Source organism: Atractosteus spatula, chromosome 14, assembly GCF_055471065.1.
Source record: "Atractosteus spatula isolate fAtrSpa1 chromosome 14, fAtrSpa1.hap1, whole genome shotgun sequence".
Lineage (NCBI taxonomy): Eukaryota > Metazoa > Chordata > Actinopteri > Semionotiformes > Lepisosteidae > Atractosteus > Atractosteus spatula.
Genome location: NC_142719.1, coordinates 987,765 through 1,006,923, shown reverse-complemented (window position 1 = coordinate 1,006,923; position 19,159 = coordinate 987,765). Strand labels below are relative to the sequence as shown.

At 54.9% G+C, this 19,159-nt stretch overlaps 1 protein-coding gene across 2 annotated transcripts; it reads left to right on the top strand.

The window, feature by feature from the left end:
• The first annotated feature begins 329 nt into the window (after nucleotides 1-329).
• Nucleotides 330-13,667, top strand: smap2 (small ArfGAP2). Of its 2 annotated transcripts, XM_088931760.1 has the most exons (11): nucleotides 330-569; nucleotides 760-909; nucleotides 6,082-6,215; nucleotides 6,387-6,472; nucleotides 6,839-6,917; nucleotides 7,001-7,069; nucleotides 7,362-7,437; nucleotides 7,733-7,848; nucleotides 8,190-8,364; nucleotides 9,216-9,529; nucleotides 10,062-13,667. In XM_088931760.1, the coding sequence occupies exons 2-11, from the start codon at nucleotides 807-809 to the stop codon at nucleotides 10,185-10,187; spliced, it is 1,278 nt and encodes a 425-aa protein (XP_088787886.1). In that variant the 5' UTR covers nucleotides 330-569; nucleotides 760-806; the 3' UTR covers nucleotides 10,188-13,667. The 2 variants fall into 2 exon arrangements, with proteins under 2 accessions (XP_088787886.1, XP_088787887.1); XM_088931761.1 differs by lacking the exon at nucleotides 330-569 and having other exon boundaries at nucleotides 672-909.
• The last annotated feature ends 5,492 nt before the right edge of the window (nucleotides 13,668-19,159 follow it).

Below are 19,159 nucleotides of genomic sequence, written 5' to 3'. Positions count from 1 at the left end.
GGGTAATTAATCTAGACACTGCCCGAAACCTATAAATAATTTTAAATAAATGTTCTTTTGCTCTCTGCGTCAACTAACGTAAATATCAACATCAACATCGGTGAAAAGAAACATAGTCTCTATGCAACACCTACTGCGGGACTCGGGTCTCAGGTCTCGGGTCTCGGGCTTTATTAAAGACGTCACAACAAGGAAGTTCCACCCCCTTCTGCAAGTCCCCTATCTGAGCCCCGGCAGGCCAAGGGGAGGGGCGGAGCGGGGGACGGAAGCCCACGGGTGTCAATCAGTGCGGAGAACCAGAAAGCGAGCGAAGAGGGGAAAGCCAGAAAGACGAGGAACGGGGGTGAAAAAAGTCGAACGAGAAAAAAAAAGAATTTGCCGGCAGGTGGGGCGGGCGAGGAGCGGAAACAGGAAACTGTGCGACATGTATGATTGTAGCCGAGCGGGGCTGTCATCACCCGGAGGACTGCGGGGACGGGCGCTGTGAATTGCCGGGGGCTGACCACAGCGACTTGCAGCAGGAGCAGCGCAGCTCATTCATAAAAAAAAATAATTTATTCTCATTACCAGTGAGTAGCCTGCTCGCCATTTTAATACAAGCAGCGAAGCATCTCCAGCAACGGGAACCTCAGCTGCGCTTTTTATGTTTTTTTTTTAAGTCGTCCTCAGCACTTCCCTATTATTGTATTAAAAGAGGAAGGAAGCCATCTTTCGGTATTTGTTTCGTGTGCAGTGCCTTTCTTCTCTGTTTCCGCACAGCCAGCGAGCAGACGCGCAGGGGGGTCTCTCCTGCACAGCGCCGGACCATGGCGGGCAGATCGGTGAAGGATATCGACAGGTTTCACTCCGTGCTGACCAGCCTGCTCAGCCAGGAGAGCAACAAGTTCTGCGCCGACTGCCAGGCTAAAGGTGAGGCTGTGATGATGATGATGATGATGATGGTGTAATCGATGCGCTCTGCCGTACGTGGCGCTGAATTCAATATTTCTCTGGGGACGTCATCTCGCTGCAGGTCCGTGTCTCCCCGCTCCTCTGACTCAGCTCAGATATTGATTACGGCCCTTCGCGTTTAAACCACACTTAAACTGCGGCTGTGACAGTGTAGTGTGTGAGCGCCTGGCGCTTTACATGAGCTTTGCCTGGCAGTCTTCTGGATATTGCGGACGGTCTGGCAATTGCGCGCGTTTCATTCGTCAGTTTTGGTGGGTATTTAACGCCAAAAGAGAATTGGCTGTAAAATAAAAGTTTCCCGAACAGCGGGCGTGTAGCTAACGATACTAGCCCGATACCCTGCTGGAGAGGTGTTTCAGACGAGAGGTCAGTCAGCCCCTCTAGCCCTGTTAATCAGTTAGAGGATCTCATCCAGCTACAGTATGTCCTACAAGAGTCCTGTGTATCGGCTGAAACAACACGGTCTGTTGTCTTGTTCTGTACTCCCACCACCCTCTGTGTAAAGATGAGTGTCCTGTCCCAGCGGTTTTTCGCTTGTCTTCTCCAGTTGGTTCTGAGGATTCTGGACTTTTATCAGGTTCTCTTACTGTCTTCTCCACTCAAGACTGAAGAGGTTCAGTTCCTCGGGCCTGCCAGGGCGCTGTCATGACTTTTCTGTAACACAGGAAACACAGAGTGGCTTCATCATCTTACATTATACTGACTGTTTCTGAGCTCTGTGCTGCTCTGTGGTCGGGGCCGGTGTGGGCTCTGTGCTGCTCTGTGGTCGGGGCTGGTGTGGGCTCTGTGCTGTGGTCAGGGCCAGTGTGGGCTCTGTGCTGTGCTGTGGTCGGGGCCGGTGTGGGCTCTGTGCTGCTCTGTGGTTGTGGATGGTGTGGGCTCTGTGCTGTGCTGTGGTCGGGGCCGGTGTGGGCTCTGTGCTGCTCTGTGGTTGTGGATGGTGTGGGCTCTGTGCTGTGCTGTGGTTGTGGATGGTGTGGGCTCTGTGCTGCTCTGTGGTTGTGGATGGTGTGGGCTCTGTGCTGTGCTGTGGTCGGGGCCGGTGTGGGCTCTGTGCTGCTCTGTGATCTGGGACGGTCTGGGCTCTGTGCTGTGGTTGGGGCAGGTATGGGCTCTGTGCTGGTCATTGTACAGCTCCTGGGTGTAAGGAAAGTGCTGTCTCAACTCAGCTGTCCTGGAGTTCTCAAATAATAATAAAGTCAAAGATAGTTGAGCTCCTGACAGAGCAGAATGTCTTGCAGCTCTTGAGATTTCGCAGTTGGTGAGAGAAGTTAGATGGACACAGGAGGAGAAGAGGCAGCAGAGGAGCTGCTTTTGCACAATTAGTGTGGTTTGGGAGGCTGGACAACATGGGGATGGGGGGGGTCTGAGTTTCATGCCGCCCCCTACAGAAGGAAGAACGGCTTCCCAGCACGGACATGGCTTTTGGCAACAAGCCAGGTCGTAGCTTGGAGAGCCTCCAGAACCTCAGAGGGAATCACGATCCTGTCCAGTGAACATGACAACAGAAAGCCAAACAAGTAAATAAGACTGAGGCTTGTGAGGTCAGGGGTGCTTGAAGCTGAGGTGTTCTCTCCTCTCTGTGGGGCGCTTTCAGCGCGCCTGCGATGCCCGCTGTTCTGGGCTCCGCACGCAGCCTGGAGACTGGACGGTTTCTTCAGCTCAGCTCTCCGCTCCGAAAGCCCAGCCCCTCTCCGGTGCCCTGCACCCCTCTCTGCCCGGGGCTCAGAGGGCGCAGGAGTGTCTGTCAGCTCATCAGCCAGCGGCTCTCTGGTCTGAAGTCGGCTGCAGAAGCTCGGTCTCGTGTGCGATTCCTGGGAAGCCTTGTGTCCGATCGGAGAGGAGGAGCAGGAGGGAGGCCGTGTGGGGATGCTGGGGGCCCCCCCTGCACTGACGCCGGGGGGCGACTCGATGGATGTGGTGCTAGAGCTCAACAGACGCTCTCTTGGAGGCTGGGCCAGGAATAGCGAAGTGTGGCACAATACAACTACAGAATAATTGAACAACCAAATGTTGCTCTGGCCGGTGGAGGGGCCCGTCGCCTGCAGCGGTCCTGTTTGGGGTGGCCGGCTGTCTGCTCATCTCCGCAGCAGGGGCCCGGGGGTTCTTGCTGCAGGCTGGCAGGCTGATTTTGCTGAGGCGTGTGGGAAGACGTACTCAGTGAGTCCAGGGCCCGGCGGCGCACTTCCTCCCAGAGACCGGGGGGCTCTGGGACTGCCGCGTGGCTCGGCGCGCTCGGGGGGTCTGGCCAGGCGTCCTTATCTCTGTCTGCCAGAGCTGTCAGTGCTGCTGGCTGCCGTCCCCCGTGTTCGGCAAGGGGTGGGCGTGGCGCTGTCCGTGGTTAAGGCGTGTGCGGTTCAGCCCAGGGGGTGTGTGCAGCGGGAGAGCTGCTGCACCCCTGCGTTCCCCCGTTATCGGGGCGGGGGGCCGATCTGCTCCCCAGGGACCCCCGTGCTGACGTGGGCAGCTGTCCGGTCCGTTTTCAGGCCCGTGCTGTCGCCACTGTGACCGAAGACATGGGCTTCTGGATTCGCTAAGGAACCGCAGAGCGCAGGTGAGGGGAATACTCCAGGACGGAAAGGAGTGTTGTTCCTTACCATTGCCGCCAACACAAGACGGAGGCTTTGGATTTGCCTTGTGTCCAAACAAGGCCACTCTGTTCGCGTGCCTGAGATACCCGCGCAGGCTCTCGGCCGGGGCGTCCGGTCTGTCGCAGACCCCAGCAGAGCCAGGAGGCGGCCTGTCACCTCCTGCAGGACTCTTGTGCAGGACGGCCTCGGCCTCGGGCTCGAGAGGAAACGTTGCATGTTTTTCTAAAACGACCACAAGAGAGGCGGGGGATAATTGCCCAAGATGATTACCACACTGTTGCCAGGAAGAGAATTTCGAAACCTTCTCTCGTTTTCTTAGTTTGGGGACACGGCGATGACTCTGTGCCACAGTTTCCCACGCCAGCGTTGTGCGTGTTCTTCACCAGCGGCTCACACAGGATGTGTCAGGCCTCTACCAGCTGAGCCTATCAGGAGGGCAGCCCCGCTGGGCACTGGACCGTCGGTCTCCTCTCCAGGAGGGCAGCCCCGCTGGGCACTGGACCGTCGGTCTCCTCTCCAGGAGGGCAGCCCCGCTGGGCACTGGACCGTCGGTCTCCTCTCCAGGAGGGCAGCCCCGCTGGGCACTGGACCGTCGGTCTCCTCTCCAGGAGGGCAGCCCCGCTGGGCACTGGACGTTCGGTCTCCTCTCCAGGAGGGCAGCCCCGCTGGGCACTGGACCGTCGGTCTCCTCTCCAGGAGGGAGGAGAGTCTAATCAGACATGAGCTCTACTGCGCAGCAGAGTGTACTGGGGTTTTCAAACTGCATTCTGTTTATTATGAGCTGTTATAAGAGAGGAACTTAACTGCACGCGTGAGCACAGATCTGTAGGGCCAGGAGGAAGAAGATGGAGAGAGAAACGAGCTCAAAGGACCAGAGCCAAGCGGAGAGGGAAGTCGTGAGTTACGGAGATGGTTCAGGTGGAAACTGCGGTCCGTCAGAATAAACTAACCGCACGCTCTGACGCGTGAGCACATCGGAGGCTGGATGTTTCTGGTTTTTCTTCCTTTGTGTTCAGCACATTTGCGTGTACAGGCCTGTGAAGTAACGATAGCCCTTGGGGTGGTTGTGTTTCCCCGGCGCAGGGAGGGGACCAGGGGACTTGCCGGCTCGGCTGCACTCCTCCTCCACTCTCACCGCCTCCCAGCCAGCACACAGCCAGCTCTTTCTGCACCCGACCTCTGGCTGGGGTCACCACACAGGAAGTTATTACAGCGGCTGCCAGGTCCTGGTGGCAGACGTCGCTCGGTTCCCCTTTCCGTGCTGCGAGACGGCCACCAGGGAGCTGATGGGATTGCAGGCAGATTGCAGCACCTGTCTGGGACGAGCAGTGGTGGTGACGCTGCTGTGGTCTTGAGCTGTGGGCATGGAGGGCTTCCTGCAGCCGTGACCCGTGGCTTTATTCCCTGTCAAGAAAAAAACGCAGATTCGCATTTTCCTATTTTATTGCACAGAAAGCTTCAGATCCTTGTTTTTTGGTTGTGCTGGCCCATTTTTGTAGTGGTTTCCCCTCTGTGTGAAGGTAGTTTCAGGAGTTGGGCCTGGAAAGGCGCATCATCTGGGGGAGGAGGGCTTGTGCGCACGCTGGGCCTCGGGCTCCGCGAGGGGTGGGCTGATGGAGGCTTCCCTGCCGCGAGCACAAGCAGAATCCCCCTGCAGGAGGCCGGGAGCCAGGAAATGTCATTCAAAATTTAAGAACCGGACGGCTTCTTCAGCGAGGGCAGGGAAGTGGCTCTGCTGCCGCTCCTGATCAGAGGAGCGTTGCAGCAGCGCGGCCGAGTGTCGCTGTTCCGGGTGTCCGGGGAAACGGGAGTCCTGCTGCAGAGGGCTGAAACTCTTGGGGATTTCTGTGTGTTTCCGGCACATACATCCGGCTGCTGCAGCTCGTGACGGAGACGGAGGCTCGGCGAGAGAGGGGAGAGCACGGACATCTTTTAATCTTCGGCTGTGCCTCATGATCTGGGGCAGCGCGTGCTGGCTGTTACAGGGCCTGTCCGAGACGCGCCCCAGGCACGCTGTGGAGCGGTTAGTGAGGGAAGAGCACAGGTATGCCACATGGCACACGGTGGCTCTCATGCAAACCGCCGGACACTCGTGGGGTCTGTGGCTCCTCCGGACTTCCAGCTGCTGCTGAAGCGTGGTGGGGGATACAACCTCTATTACCTCTATTACCAGCAGCTCTTCCCTCCTGCGGCAAGTGAGATTGTTTGATACAGAGTGCCCTCTAGTGGTCGCAGACGCACCTCTCCTGAGGTCGGCACAGAAACGCATTCCCAGAAAACAGGACTAAATGGACAAGACTCCTTACTAACAGTGAGTGTACTGACATGGAGGCCTAGGGATCTTTCAAAGTCCCCCGTTATCGGGGCGGGGGGCCGATCTGTGAGACAGGATATCTTGCTTGATAGTAAAAAGGTTTTATCTGATGGTCCTCTGGCGTTCTCTCAGCTAGCTGCTTCCCAGTTTGGTCCAGGTGCTGGCATGCAGAGGGCGGATCAGCATGTTCAGAACGCTAACCCTCCTCCTCCTCCTCCTCTCCAGGACCACGATGGGCATCTTGGAATCTTGGGATATTCATCTGTATCCGCTGTGCAGGGATCCATCGGAATCTGGGGGTCCACATCTCTCGGGTCAAGTCCGTCAACCTGGACCAGTGGACGCAGGAGCAGATCCAGGTCAGAGACCACCGCTGTGATTTTAAGGGTCCGAGGGGCACTGGCCAAGCTGCGTGATCGATGCGGTCGCGAAACGTGGAGCCTCCGGCACAGTTTGTTTGGCTGGTTCTTGTGCGCGGTTGTGTTAATGAAGCATGTTTGTCTGTGCCTCCCTGTCCCTCCCCTCTGCAGTGTATCCAGGAGATGGGGAACGCCAAGGCCAAGCAGCTGTACGAAGCCTTCCTTCCAGAGTGCTTCCAGCGCCCAGAAACAGACCAGTATCCTTCTCCCGCTGGGAACGTGAGCTCAGGGCTGCTCTGTGGAGTCTGTACAGGTGCAGACCAGTGAGTTACTGTCTGTACCTGGAGCAGGGCTGCTCTGTGGAGTCTGTACAGGTGCAGACCAGTGTGCTACTGTCTGTACCTGGAGCAGGGCTGCTCTGTGGAGTCTGTACAGGTGCAGACCAGTGTGTTACTGTCTGTACCTGGAGCAGGGCTGCTCTGTGGAGTCTGTACAGGTGCAGACCAGTGTGTTACTGTCTGTACCTGGAGCAGGGCTGCTCTGTGGAGTCTGTACAGGTGCGTTACACTCTGGATAGACATGGCTGGAGTGTGTAGTTTTCCTCTTTAACTGTGGCTGCACAGAGCAGCTGAGGTCTTCATTCGGGACAAGTACGAGAAGAAGAGGTACATGGACAGGAGTATCGACATCCAGGCCTTCCGGGTGAGTGTGTGGCCGCTGCCCGGCGCCTGCAGGAGCTGTGGGTCAGCGTGTGTGAGCCCTCCTCTCTCTGCTCTGCCTTTCAGAAGGAGAAGAGCAGCGTCGGGGTGAAGGAGAAGAAGGCAGAGCCGGTGATATTTGAGAAGGTGAAGCTGGTGAGTGGGGTCAGGGGGCGCAGGGGGCGCAGGGGGGTCAGGGGGCTCGGGGGGATCAGGGAACTCAGGGGGCTCAGGGGGGTCAGGGTGTTTCCCCCAGGACTGAAGAGCAGTACTCCGGACCTGTCGGACCTGCTCTGAGGTGGTTGCTCAGTGGGTGTGAGTTGGCTGCAGCCGTGCCCTCCTGGGGAGGCCTGCTCAGCATTGCAAGGCTTGAGAGACTCAGGTGCTGTATTGATAATATCGATTCATTGATGGGTCAACCTGAGTTCTGGGTTTCCTTGTTTTGCAGAAGAGGGATGAATCCCAGCAGCTCAAGACCAGCCCAACCAAACCAGCGCAGCCTGAAGTCGACCTCTTGGGTCTGGGTAAGAGAGCCCCTGTTCCCGTCTCTGGGAGACTTCTGTCGCCTGCTTGGTGAAACATGCATGACGCTTCCTGTTCTTAAACAGGAGGCAGCTCCTCACACAAAGGGCTTTGAGAGTCTGCAACAGCAAAAGCAACACGAGCCAAATCGGCCCAATGGCTTCCTGTATCATTTGTAACCAGTTTTGTGTTCTAATGCAGTGCCCTGTGCGTGTTCCTGGTGCTCAGTGTTGCTCAGTGTCGGGCTGCACGGACAGTGCTCATTCCTGACACACCTGATGTGTTGCTTGCTTGCAGATGCCCCCAGTACCAACACTCCCGTTCCTAATGGGAAGCCTAGTCCTGAACTGGCCAGCAGTCTGGACTTCTTTGGGTCCATGACGACTCCAAGCTTGGATTCCAGCAAGACGACAGTAAGGACGTCTCAGTTCATTTCCTTTCTTTCCGATTTGCTCTCTCTGGGGATGCTGTCGCTGCGCCGGCAGTGCTGAGCCCAGTCAGAGGCTTGTCTCCCTGCCTACCCCACCCCTCTCTGTCCCCCCTGTCCCAGCAGCAACACATCGGTCCGGTCTGCAGTGGTTGAAAGTGCCTGTGGGCGGGGGTTGCATGCTGTTGGTGTGCAGACGTAGTCCCAGCCTCTGCTTTAGCATATCACACTTCAGAAGGCGGAAGAGGAAAGGTACGCTGCCCATAGGGGCCATTTCCGTGATGCAGTCTGAGCCCGGGCCTGAACTCTCCCCTCTGACGTCCACAGCCGGTCTCCAGCTCCATGCCCACGGGCAGCAACACCAGCTCTGTGTCCGAGAACCTCAGCCTCTTCACTGACCAGGGCCCCAGGCCAGAGGACTCTGGGAAGAAGATGTCCAAGGACTCCATTCTGTCTCTCTACGGCCCTCAGACTCCGCAGATGACGCACATGGCAGCACAAGGTAACCCAGCGCTCTTCCTGAGCTCACGGCTGGGGTCCGGGTCACCAGCGCTCTTCCTGAGCTCACGGCTGGGGTCCGGGTCACCAGCGCTCTTCCTGAGCTCACGGCTGGGGTCCGGGGAGCCTGGGATCTTCCTGAGCTCATGGCTGGGGCCCGGGTTACCAGCGCTCTTCCTGAGCTCACGGCTGGGGTCCGTGTCGCCAGCGCTCTTCCTGAGCTCACGGCTGGGGTCCGTGTCGCCAGCGCTCTTCCTGAGCTCACGGCTGGGGTCCGGGTCACCAGCGCTCTTCCTGAGCTCACGGCTGGGGTCCGTGTCGCCAGCGCTCTTCCTGAGCTCACGGCTGGGGCCCGGGTTACCAGCGCTCTTCCTGAGCTCACGGCTGGGGTCCGGGGAGCCTGGGATCTTCCTGAGCTCACGGCTGGAGCCCGGGGAGCCTGGGATGTTCCTGAGCTCACGGCTGGGGTCCGGGGAGCCTGGGATCTTCTTGAGCTCACGGCTGGGGCCCGGGGAGCCTGGGCTCTTCCTGAGCTCAGGGGGAGCCGGCTGGGGTCCGGGGAGCCTGGGCTCTCAGAATAGGAGAGAAGGGGGGCGAGGGATTGCAGAATGGGGGTCACAAAAGCAGACGCCAAGGCTTCACAGAAGAGGGGGCAGGCTTGTACACTCTCTTGCTCAGAACGGTGGGGATAAACTCCAGCTCTTTAAATCACCTAGGCTTCTCAAACCTCGAACCGAAGCCAGCTTGTCCAGTGTGTTTGTGAAATAAACCCACAGGGAGCTGGCTGGCGGGACAGTGCTGTTCGGTACAGAAAGAAATGGCCAGGAGACTCACGCGGCGATGTCGTTCTGTCAGTCCCCCCAGGAGGAATGTACATAGCGCCTGCTCAGATGGGCTACGCCCCAGCGGGGTACGGCCAGTACCAGGCCCTGGCCGCAGCAGGGGGCATGATGGGAGGGATGCTGGCACCGCAGATGGGCATGGTGCCCCAGCCCGGCGCCCCGGGCATGCTGCCCCAGATGGCGATGCCCCCGACAGCGGCGTACATGGGGGGCTTGCAGAGCGTGGTGATGGGGTCCCCCGGCGGCCTGGTGGGAGGGGTGGCGGCCGTCCCGCCGCCCGTCTACGGAGCCCAGCAGGCGCAGCAGCTGCAGTGGAACCTCGCGCAGGTGGGCAGAGCCGGGCTCGCGGGCCGCTGACCGCACCTCTCCCTGGGTCCCGCTGACCGCTGGAGAGCTTATTGATCCCTTGCAGGTTCTCTGGGCTGGAGTTCTCCAGTTCTGGTGAAGTGCAGTGGAATACATACATCGCCCGGGGGGCTCGGGGCTCAGGGCTGGAGGTTTGCATGTTCGGATCCTCAGATGCTGCTGTTGGATGCTCGAGCCAGGAGCTGATCCAGTAGTCACCCCAGCTGTGCAACAGGGTCTTCTCGGTTGACCTGTCTGATAAAATTAAGTTTTAAAAAGGTGTTTATCCTTTTAATATCTTTGACTCCAGGTGCACAGATTCAGGTTCTGCTGTGAAATGAGCTCTGTGTGGTGGTGGGGGGGATACAGATGGGTGCGGGGTGCGGGGGGCGGGGTGCACTTCGTACGACGTGCTCCTAGCTCTGAAGAGAGCGAGCATGCTGAGGCGGCTTCCTGTTTGCGCTTCCTGAAGGTCCGTCCCGACTAACCATGCCTCGCGGTCCTTGTCCCTCAGATGACCCAGCAGATGGCGGGCATGAACTTTTACGGCGCGAACGGGATGATGGGATACGGCCAGCCCATGGGCGGCGGAGCGGCGCAGGGCGGAGGTCGCGTGCTGGGCGCCCACGTGTGGAAATGATCGCGGCTGGCACGCGGAACCAGGAGGAGGAAGAGGAGGAGGAGGAGAGGTGTGGGGGCTGGTGGTGGCCACGGCAGCTTGGGGCGGGAGGGGCCAAGAGGGGTTCACTTCAGCGACAGACGGTATCGGACGTTGGAAAAGAGGAGAGGGTGGAGAGAGGGGCCGGAGCATCCCCCCGAATCCCCGCCTTTTTCCCAGTCGTCCTGCGGATCTCCGGATCCCTCCTCGGAAAGACAGGCTCTGTGTGCGCTCCTTCCCGCCCGCTGTGTGCTCTCCCGTAGTCCGGCTGCGGGCCACAGGAGACAGAGGCGGGGAATGTCATGGCGGGGCCTGGCAGACCATCCCGGAAACGATTGTTCCAGTGGCCAAGGGCAGTGCCTCCATCTCTGACTCCGGGGTTTAACCTTCGACCTTTGACATCACGAGGATCGATGCCCTGCGCCGCGGCTGTTGTCGGGACTGTGGCTGGGTGACACCACACGAATCCCAACAACGATGGATTCACTCTCCTGGAAGGAACAGCAACCTGGTTCCCGCTTCTCAGGCTGAAGAGCAGCCAGCGCTCCACGGAAAATCCCGACTCCCCCAGTGCGGAGTAATCTGATCCGTGTTCCAGGTTTTCCCACCTGCAGCTTCCTGTGTGAGTAAAAAAAAAGTGCTGATATCTTAACTGCAGTGGTTACTTAAACTTCCCTACAAAGCTCTGTATTTTTTCAATTCCACGGTGCTTTGTATCAGGTACAGTAAATACAGTATTTACACAAGCCCACATGGAGTTCGATCAGAGCTTTGTCACTGCAAGGTGACAGGCAACACTGTAAAACCTGGAGGGGATCAGACTGCTCTGCACTGGGAGTCTTGCTGATAACACTGTAAAACCTGGAGGGGATCAGACAGATATGCAGTAGGAGTCTGATCTTTTTCCATGTGTGGGATAATTGGTTTTAAAGCTGCTGTAGTTAGTTTTAAATTCACTTTGCCTTCATCACGATGCTGTTCTTGAGCACCTGTTTAAATGTACTAATGAAGAATGTAGATGATCTTTTGTATTTCTGGTTGACGAACAGTAGACCGTCAGTGCCGAGGGGGGAGCCCTTGGGCTTGTGGATTGTGGAGAAAATCCGTCCTCCTCTGGCACCGTTCATTCTTTCATTCTCTGTGGACACGTCTGTCACACGGTACATCTCGGCTGCATGCAGGAAGGTAACGGGGCCCAGCCGGAGCTGGAAGCAGGTGTGCAGGCGAGTGCTCCATCACAGCGAGTTTCACTGGGACTGCTCGGCTGGGGTCAGAGGCTTTGAAGGGTACTGAGCGACTACAACGCAAGCAGAAAATCGTATTTCCTGTCTTTGAAGGCTTATATCTGGCGAATTCTAAATTAAACCAGACGTTTATGTTTGTGTTTGAATAATGGATTTTAAATTAACCTGCCTTGCCCTCTGAATAGGCCCTCTAAATAAGAGAGATCTGACATGACAATACCAATCATTGGAAACCAAAGACTTTACAGTAGCCTTAAATCCTGCTGGACTGCGATTGTAAAGCCCATCAGCTGATCCCCTCGGCCTCCTGGCAGAAGTGGGCATCACTGACCGCCGCTTGACTTCCTGACGTCCTGGGATTCTGGGCATTAAAGTTTTTTAGAGATATTTGCGAATTGATAATATGCTTGAAATACATTTATTCAAACCTAAGGAAGAATTTCAGAGGCTCTTATTTTTGTGGACTAGGCAGGGATGCGTGTGACCTGAGTGTGACCTGCAGAGACAATCAGTAGCTCGTCCTGGGAAGCAGCGGGAGGTCGTCGTGCTCAGATGGCACGAAGGAGAGTGGGAGAGTGTTTCCTCTGTGCACTGATCGATAGAGGCGGTGATTCTGACACAGGAAGAAGGTCGTTTTGGGAGCAGGATTGCTGCTGCTTTTGTCAGTGGCCTCCTCGGGCCTTCCTGTTTTGGGGTTGGATGTGGAGGGTGTTGTGGGGTACCCCGCCTTGCTCTGGCGAGAGAAGAGCCCTCCTACCCTGTCTGTCCGGCAGGAGCTCAGAGGGTTGACCCAGTACACAGGCCCGGCTCAGGCCCGGTCTCTCTAAGTCGCGCCCCCCCTTAGGCCTCGGTGTGCTGCGCTCAGCACTCGGGGCTCGTCTCCTCCCAGGACTCCTCACTGGGAGGCTGTGGGTTCGAGCCCCAGCTGTTGCGTCTCCCAGGTCACCGCGCCCAACTGTCTAAATGTGACGCATGAATAATGACTGTAAGGATAGAAGTGGCAAGGTGAGGGGTGGTATCGGGTGGCGTCGGAACCTCGTAGCTGTGCTCAGACACACCTCCACACAGCTGCAGACACGCGCGGGTTTGCACAGTTTTCTCAATGAAGCGCAGGAGCAGAAGGAGTGTGGAGTTGCCGGAGGGTGGGAGGGATAGATCCGGAACAGCTTCGAGGCTGTTCTCGGTGGCTAACCCCCCTCCCCTCCCCCCCAGACCACCTGGAAAAGGACCAAGAAGCACCCCGTGTCTGTATGGCAGGGAGGGGGCAGTAGAATGTACAGGAGCTCCAGTCCCCTGTGGGGTGAGCATCGCTTTGCTGCACACGGAAGAAGTCTTCTTCAGGGTTTTGTGTTTTTGGCTCTTGCTGTCTGAGCTCAGTAGCAGGAGAGTCTTATTACAGATCCAAGAGGATTTACAACTCAGTGTTTTCCTTCCTGGGCATTTGAATGTACAACTAAATGAAGTCCAGAATGTGTGTTTCTTGCACTTTTGTTGCAGCCTGACTACCTGGGATTCCCAGCACATGGCTGTGGGGGGAGGGGCAGGTGTGGCTCTGTGTTGGCAGGACAGAGGGGCGACGAATCCCTCTCTGGAGGAGTTGGGTGAACCCATTTGTCCTGAGGAAAAGGAGAAATGGGGTTTTGGTAGTGTAGTAAACATTCATGCGTCATCCTTAATTTTCATTTAACTTCTGTGTGTTCAGAAATACGTTGTAAAACGTGGGAATCAGATTGCAGTTCCCTTGTGACACTCTTTTTATGGATAAAACTGTGTGAAATTTCAGCTGTGACTGTGTGTAAAATGTTGAAAGCTTTTTTTTATTATTATTATTTGTGCTTTATTGTAAGATTTACAACTTTTCTTTACTCGCAGGTTTTGAGGTCCAGTTCACATCTGTTACAAAAAAACATTACCAGGATTGCACAAAAGTGCCATTTGCACATTCTGTACTACTTTTTTGTCTTTGTGGTAGAAAATTAAGGAGATTTCACCTTAGATGGCCTTTGAATTTGAGATGCTATTCTGCACCCACATCGTGCTGTAATTATCAGACACCTCTAGCCTACAGGTACATAGCATTTGGTGAGAGAATTGCAGCCAGTGTCCCATTGCCCCTTGCTTTCACAATGCTTTATATTCCAATTATTAGCATAGTATTCTGAATAAAGATATAAAGAGAAATGATAGATCTTTTAATAAATGAAATTTTCGTATGTGAGAAGTTTGAGTTTGTTCCTATTTTAGCTATTGTGTCTGTGGGTCCACATTTTGAGACCACACCCATGGTCTTGCTCAGCTAGACAAACTGATGTTTAAGTGCACTTACATGAGGGTCGATTAGCAGAACCGAGGGGGTTTTCTCAAACTTAATGGGTTTACCTTCAAGGGTGAACAGAGGTGCGGGTTCCACAGGAGAGGGAAGGGCAGCGATTCAGAAAGTCAGTAGCACCGACACACAGCTGTCGGTATGATGAAATGGACCTGGTCAGACCTGGGGGTGTTCGTCAGGTACTCCTCCTCTGTGGGGTCACTCTGCACGTGTGCAGTGAAGGGAGGGGGGGAGTCAGGAGCTCCTCTGTGGGGTCGCTCTGCACGCGTGCAGTGAAGGGAGGGGGAGGAGTCAGGAGCTTCTCTGTGGGGTCGCTCTGCACGCGTGCAGTGAAGGGAGGGGGAGGAGTCAGGAGCTCCTCTGTGGGGTCGCTCTGCACGCGTGCAGTGAAGGGAGGGGGAGGAGTCAGGAGCTCCTCTGTGGGGTCGCTCTGCACGCGTGCAGTGAAGGGAGGGGGAGGAGTCAGGAGCTCCTCTGTGGGGTCACTCTGCACGCGTGCAGTGAAGGGAGGGGGAGGAGTCAGGAGCTCCTCTGTGGGGTCGCTCTGCACGCGTGCAGGGAAGGGAGGGGGAGGAGTCAGGAGCTCCTCTGTGGGGTCGCTCTGCACGCGTGCAGTGAAGGGAGGGGGAGGAGTCAGGAGCTCCTCTGTGGGGTCGCTCTGCACGCGTGCAGGGAAGGGAGGGGGAGGAGTCAGGAGCTCCTCTGTGGGGTCGCTCTGCACGCGTGCAGTGAAGAGAGGGGGAGGAGTCAGGAGCTCCTCTGTGGGGTCGCTCTGCACGCGTGCAGGGAAGGGAGGGGGAGGAGTCAGGAGCTCCTCTGTGGGGTCGCTCTGCACGCGTGCAGTGAAGGGAGGGGGAGGAGTCAGGAGCTCCTCTGTCGGGTCGCTCTGCACGCGTGCAGTGAAGGGAGGGGGAGGAGTCAGGAGCTCCTCTGTCGGGTCGCTCTGCATGCGTGCAGTGAAGGGAGGGGGAGGAGTCAGAGCATAGATGAGGAGCTCATCTGTTTTGGCCACTGTATCGTGAGTAGCTTGTGCTCAATACAACAGAGGTCCAGGATCCTTCTTCTCCCTCCTCCCTTCCTCATCATTCCTTTTACTCTTCCGACAACTTTTTTCCCAGCTCTTTTTATTTATCTGGATATTCTTTAAACATGCGTGGATCTGGATGTTTTACTGTTCTTTTTCAAGACCTGTGGACCCACAGTATTATCATTCATTCTTATTATTTTGTATTGCATGATGAAAAAAAACTGTATTTTCCGTTTCAGACACGCTTCATTTTTTTTCTGTTTAACAAGACGACTCATTTGTTGTAGCGGCACACTTAATGGACAAAAAAAGTCAAATAAAAAATGAACAGATCTGAAGCATGGAAAGAAATGTCTTAATAATGCCTTTGCGTTTATATAGTTTCCTTTATCCCCGAGTCCCTTCCACGTGTGGGGGGCTCACTTCTCCCCCAGCTGGGTGACATGCGGCAGACCAGGGCGGTGTGGCCCAGGGTCAGCGGGTTCTGTAAGAAGGCGCAGCTCGTGTCTGCCTGAGCACAAGGGCCGTCACAAACTCATCACAACGCCAGGGAAAAAACAAACTCCACGCTGGGTTTTGGTCTCTGTCCGGCAGGACCACAAGACATAGCTTTAGAGAATGAAAGAGAGTATCTGACGAGACTGGAGGGAGCGTGAGCTGGGGGGATGTGACTGGGAGATCATTGCTGGCACGCCAGTAGGTCACACTGAGAGAGTGGCTGAGCCCCTGTGCAGCCCAACACCAGCGTGTGTCCAGCTCTTGACAGATTAAAGCCATCAGAGCAGAGCCTAGAGCTACATGCTGATCACTGTCTAGGAGAGACGAGTCCCGCAAAGTCTAATCAGGTCTCGTATACCATGTTTCCTGCATTAAAGTACGTTTTTGACTTTAACATCTCTGCCTAGCTAGATTCACGGGGGGCAGCTCGGTGGTGCAGTGGTTGGCATTACTGCCTCACTGCGCTGGAGTCCTGAGTTCAATTCCAGACCTGGGGTGCTGTCTGTGTGGAGTTTGTTTGTTCTCCCACAGTTTAAAGACATGCTGGTAAGGTAATTGGATTCTGGGAAAATTGGCCCTGGTGCATGTGTGTGCCCTGCAAAGGACTTGTGTCTCATCCAGGATGTATCCAGCCTTGCTCCCATTGCTTGCTGGGATAGACTCCGGCTCCCCTGGGTCCCCGATAAGAAAATGGGTGGATTCACTCTGCAGTAGAACAGTTAAGTTGTGGGATCTTGCAGGGCACTTGTGTTTGTCTGGGAATATCCACCCCAACACAGGGGAGTCTGCTTCCTGGGGCAGGGGACAGCACTGATATCTGCCACTGAAAAGTAAATGATTTTTTGTTCTGATACCAGTCACACATTGTACTGTCACCGTTTGTGTAGGAGGAGGCCTTGGGTGTGTTTTCCTTTGCTAGCTGTTTAACTTCCACTTGTAAAAGGAATGTAACTAAATATTTTTACTTTTTGACTTGTCAGTGTGACATTTTTTTTTCTTCTATTTGTCTGTCATTTTTTAAGCTCAGATGTCGTGACCTAATTTATTTGTGAATAGGTTATAACATGAATCTCACTGTTTTCGGCTCTGGGCCTGACTTTCAGTTTAGTTTCTTGTCTGTGTGGAATACAGAGCTGCGAGCTGTACTGGGAACAGCCCTGTGGAGGTGGGAACTCTGCCAGTAGAAATCAGTTTTGCGGACCGATCGGTGCGCGGGGCTCGTGCTCCTCTCTCTCTGATCTTGGCAGCAGGCGGGACGTCCAGGAATCTCACCTGAGTGGGAGAGCAAGGGGTCCCCAGCCCCAGTTTACACCACAGGTAACCCCGAATCGCATGTTGCTGAAGACCGGGGAACACGTGCAGGTGAGCGATCCTTTAACTGAACGAACTGCAGTTAGGGCTAAAGAACTATTTAGAATGATCGTGCAGTTAGTTCATTTAACAACCCACCTGCGACTGAGCACTAAGCTCATTTTTGAAAATGGTGATTTGATGTGACCAGTGCAGCCTGCTGGACTGGAACTGTGAAGAACAGACACGGGAATGCGGAGGACAGTTTCCGATAGACTTTAATGACTTTGTCTGGCTGTCGAAGGGCATGCAGAGACAAGCTGCTCATTGGAAAATCTGCAGTGTTTGTTTTCGTACAAAACTGCATGCACCTAAAGTCATCAATTCTGCTGCATACAAACCACAAAAATACCAGTTTTACATTATCAAATACCGCACATAGAAAACATTTACAAAGCACAGGTAGAAAAGTACAGCTCCGTTTGCTTTGTTTTTTATGTTAAACTTCCCCCTTTCCAAAACGTTACAGTACTTTGCACTGAGAAGCTCCATTGGCTTTTGTTCAATTCAGGGATACAGAACTGTGGGCGAAACAAACTGCACTGTGTGTATAAAAATAATCAGCTGTTTAAAACGTACTTTTGTTTTCCTCTTCACGCCTGGACCCGTACGGTAGCCCAGTCTGTGGAAACCCCGAGCCAGCGCTGCCTCTCCCTTCGCACTGCGTCTCGCTTCTGCGACACTCTGCCTGTGCGCCCCCTGCTGGCAGGCCTGACGCCAGGAGCAGTGCCGCAGACGGTAACGACCGCTGTCGTCTGGATTGTACGTTTTGTAACTGTGCAGCACTTTCAAGCCTCGCTCACCACCCGCTCCCAGCTCTTGAGGAGCTGCTGCTTTGAAAAGCTGTCCAGTTCTGGAACCCTGGCCCAACCCAGTAAAGATCCAGTTCTGGAACCGGGTCACCCTGGTCTGGCCCAGTAAAGATCCAGTTCTGGAACCGGGTCGACTAGGCCAGGGCAGGCCCGGCCCACTAAAGGTCCAGCTCTTACGATGACACAACAGACCTGAACATCGGACAGACACAGAACGCGGAAGTGAAATGGGTGATGTGGTCTGTGACTGGCGAACAAACGCGTGCAGAAACCCAAGACGGGCGCAATGATTCTCTTTGGCAGCGAAAGCCGAGACCTCGAAGCCGTTTGTAGCCCCTCCTGCGAAGGGTTTATTGCCGTCGTGTTATTGACCGTTAAGAATGGAAGGCTCAATTTATGCTACACGGAAAAGGCATTTCCTGCAGTCCTGTAGCTTCCCAGGAACCGCAGTAAATCTGTTCTTCCTAACGTGTGCAGGATCTCAGCGGCTTGATCCCGCGGGATCCTCCCTCCTGCTCCTGGCTGTGTGCGAGTGCCCTTTTCTCCAGAGCTGCCTGTGTGACAAAGGACTGGCCTGCTGTGTCCTACTGATCACCCTGCAACAGGGGGGAGGCTGCAAAGCTGGCGAGAGGACAAAGGATTTAGGCCAAAAATCGATGTCAGAAATACATTCATAAAACCTTAAACGTATTTGAATATAATAAATATTTCTAAGCAAAATATCAATCTTTTCGTTGTGCTTCCAGTGGCACATTAATAAATCCGTTTCTGTCAAAATAAAATAAGGCATCTGGACTGAAAGCCCTCTTCGCTCAGCAGACCCAGAGCGAGACACTAGAACTGCTTTGTACACAAACTCCTGCTAAACGCACCTCTAAATGTTTTTTTTCTCTTTCATCAAAGACTAACAATAAAAATCATCTCCAATGTTGTATGGCAATACAAGCAAAGGCAGCAAGTGGTGCCAATCTCAAACAAAGTCGGGTTAAAAAGTTTCAGGGAGGCTTGGGGGACAGGGGATCTGTTTTCTAAGTAGAACCAGTGTTTGTCTTGACGTCCTAAGCAAACAGTACATTCAAGGTCCAGCTGAGGCAGAATCGAACAGATGCCAGCAGGGACCGTGCCTGGCACTGCCCTCTGGTGCCCTGTCAGCTAGGAGCTACCAGCATGTGTCCGGTCCCTTGTTATTTTGTTCCTGGGGCTGTTGCTTGGCTCTGATGTGTGTTGAAGGATACAAGCCCCTCTCCACCATTCCTTCCGCAAACTGTGCTCATGAGGCCGGAACCCGGGATCATTCCTGAGCCCATACGAGCTCCGTGTCTCCTGGCACCCGCTACGCCCCCCACAAGCAACGGGAGACACTAGTGACAAAAAAATACAAAGTAAACCCTCTGGGAAACAAAACGGGATGCTTTTGCTAGCATTCCAGGGACATCTCCCGAGACGGAATGGATATCCATCGGAATGCGCTTTTACAAAGAGATTCTATCGTCTCGGTTTTCTTTCAGTGAAGCCCATCTTAAGCACGGAAGAGAGAACATGAAATCTGCTGGAGACTGCTCGCTCCTGACCTCCGACCTCTGACCTCCAAGGCCACCAGAAGCCCTGTGCAGCCCTGTGGAGGCAGGTGCTGTTCTTAGGCCATAAAAAAGCTCTTTTGAATTGACCTCCGAGTGGTGGATCTAGTTTGTCCT

Excerpts from the sequence above, each read along its gene's own strand:
- smap2 (XM_088931760.1), top strand. The coding sequence starts at position 807 with ATGGCGGGCAGATCGGTGAAGGATATCGACAGGTTTCACTCCGTGCTG. Across the intron at positions 6,216-6,386 it reads GGACGCAGGAGCAGATCCAG|TGTATCCAGGAGATGGGGAA; the intron begins GTCAGAGACCAC and ends TCCCCTCTGCAG. Across the intron at positions 9,530-10,061 it reads TGCAGTGGAACCTCGCGCAG|ATGACCCAGCAGATGGCGGG; the intron begins GTGGGCAGAGCC and ends CTTGTCCCTCAG.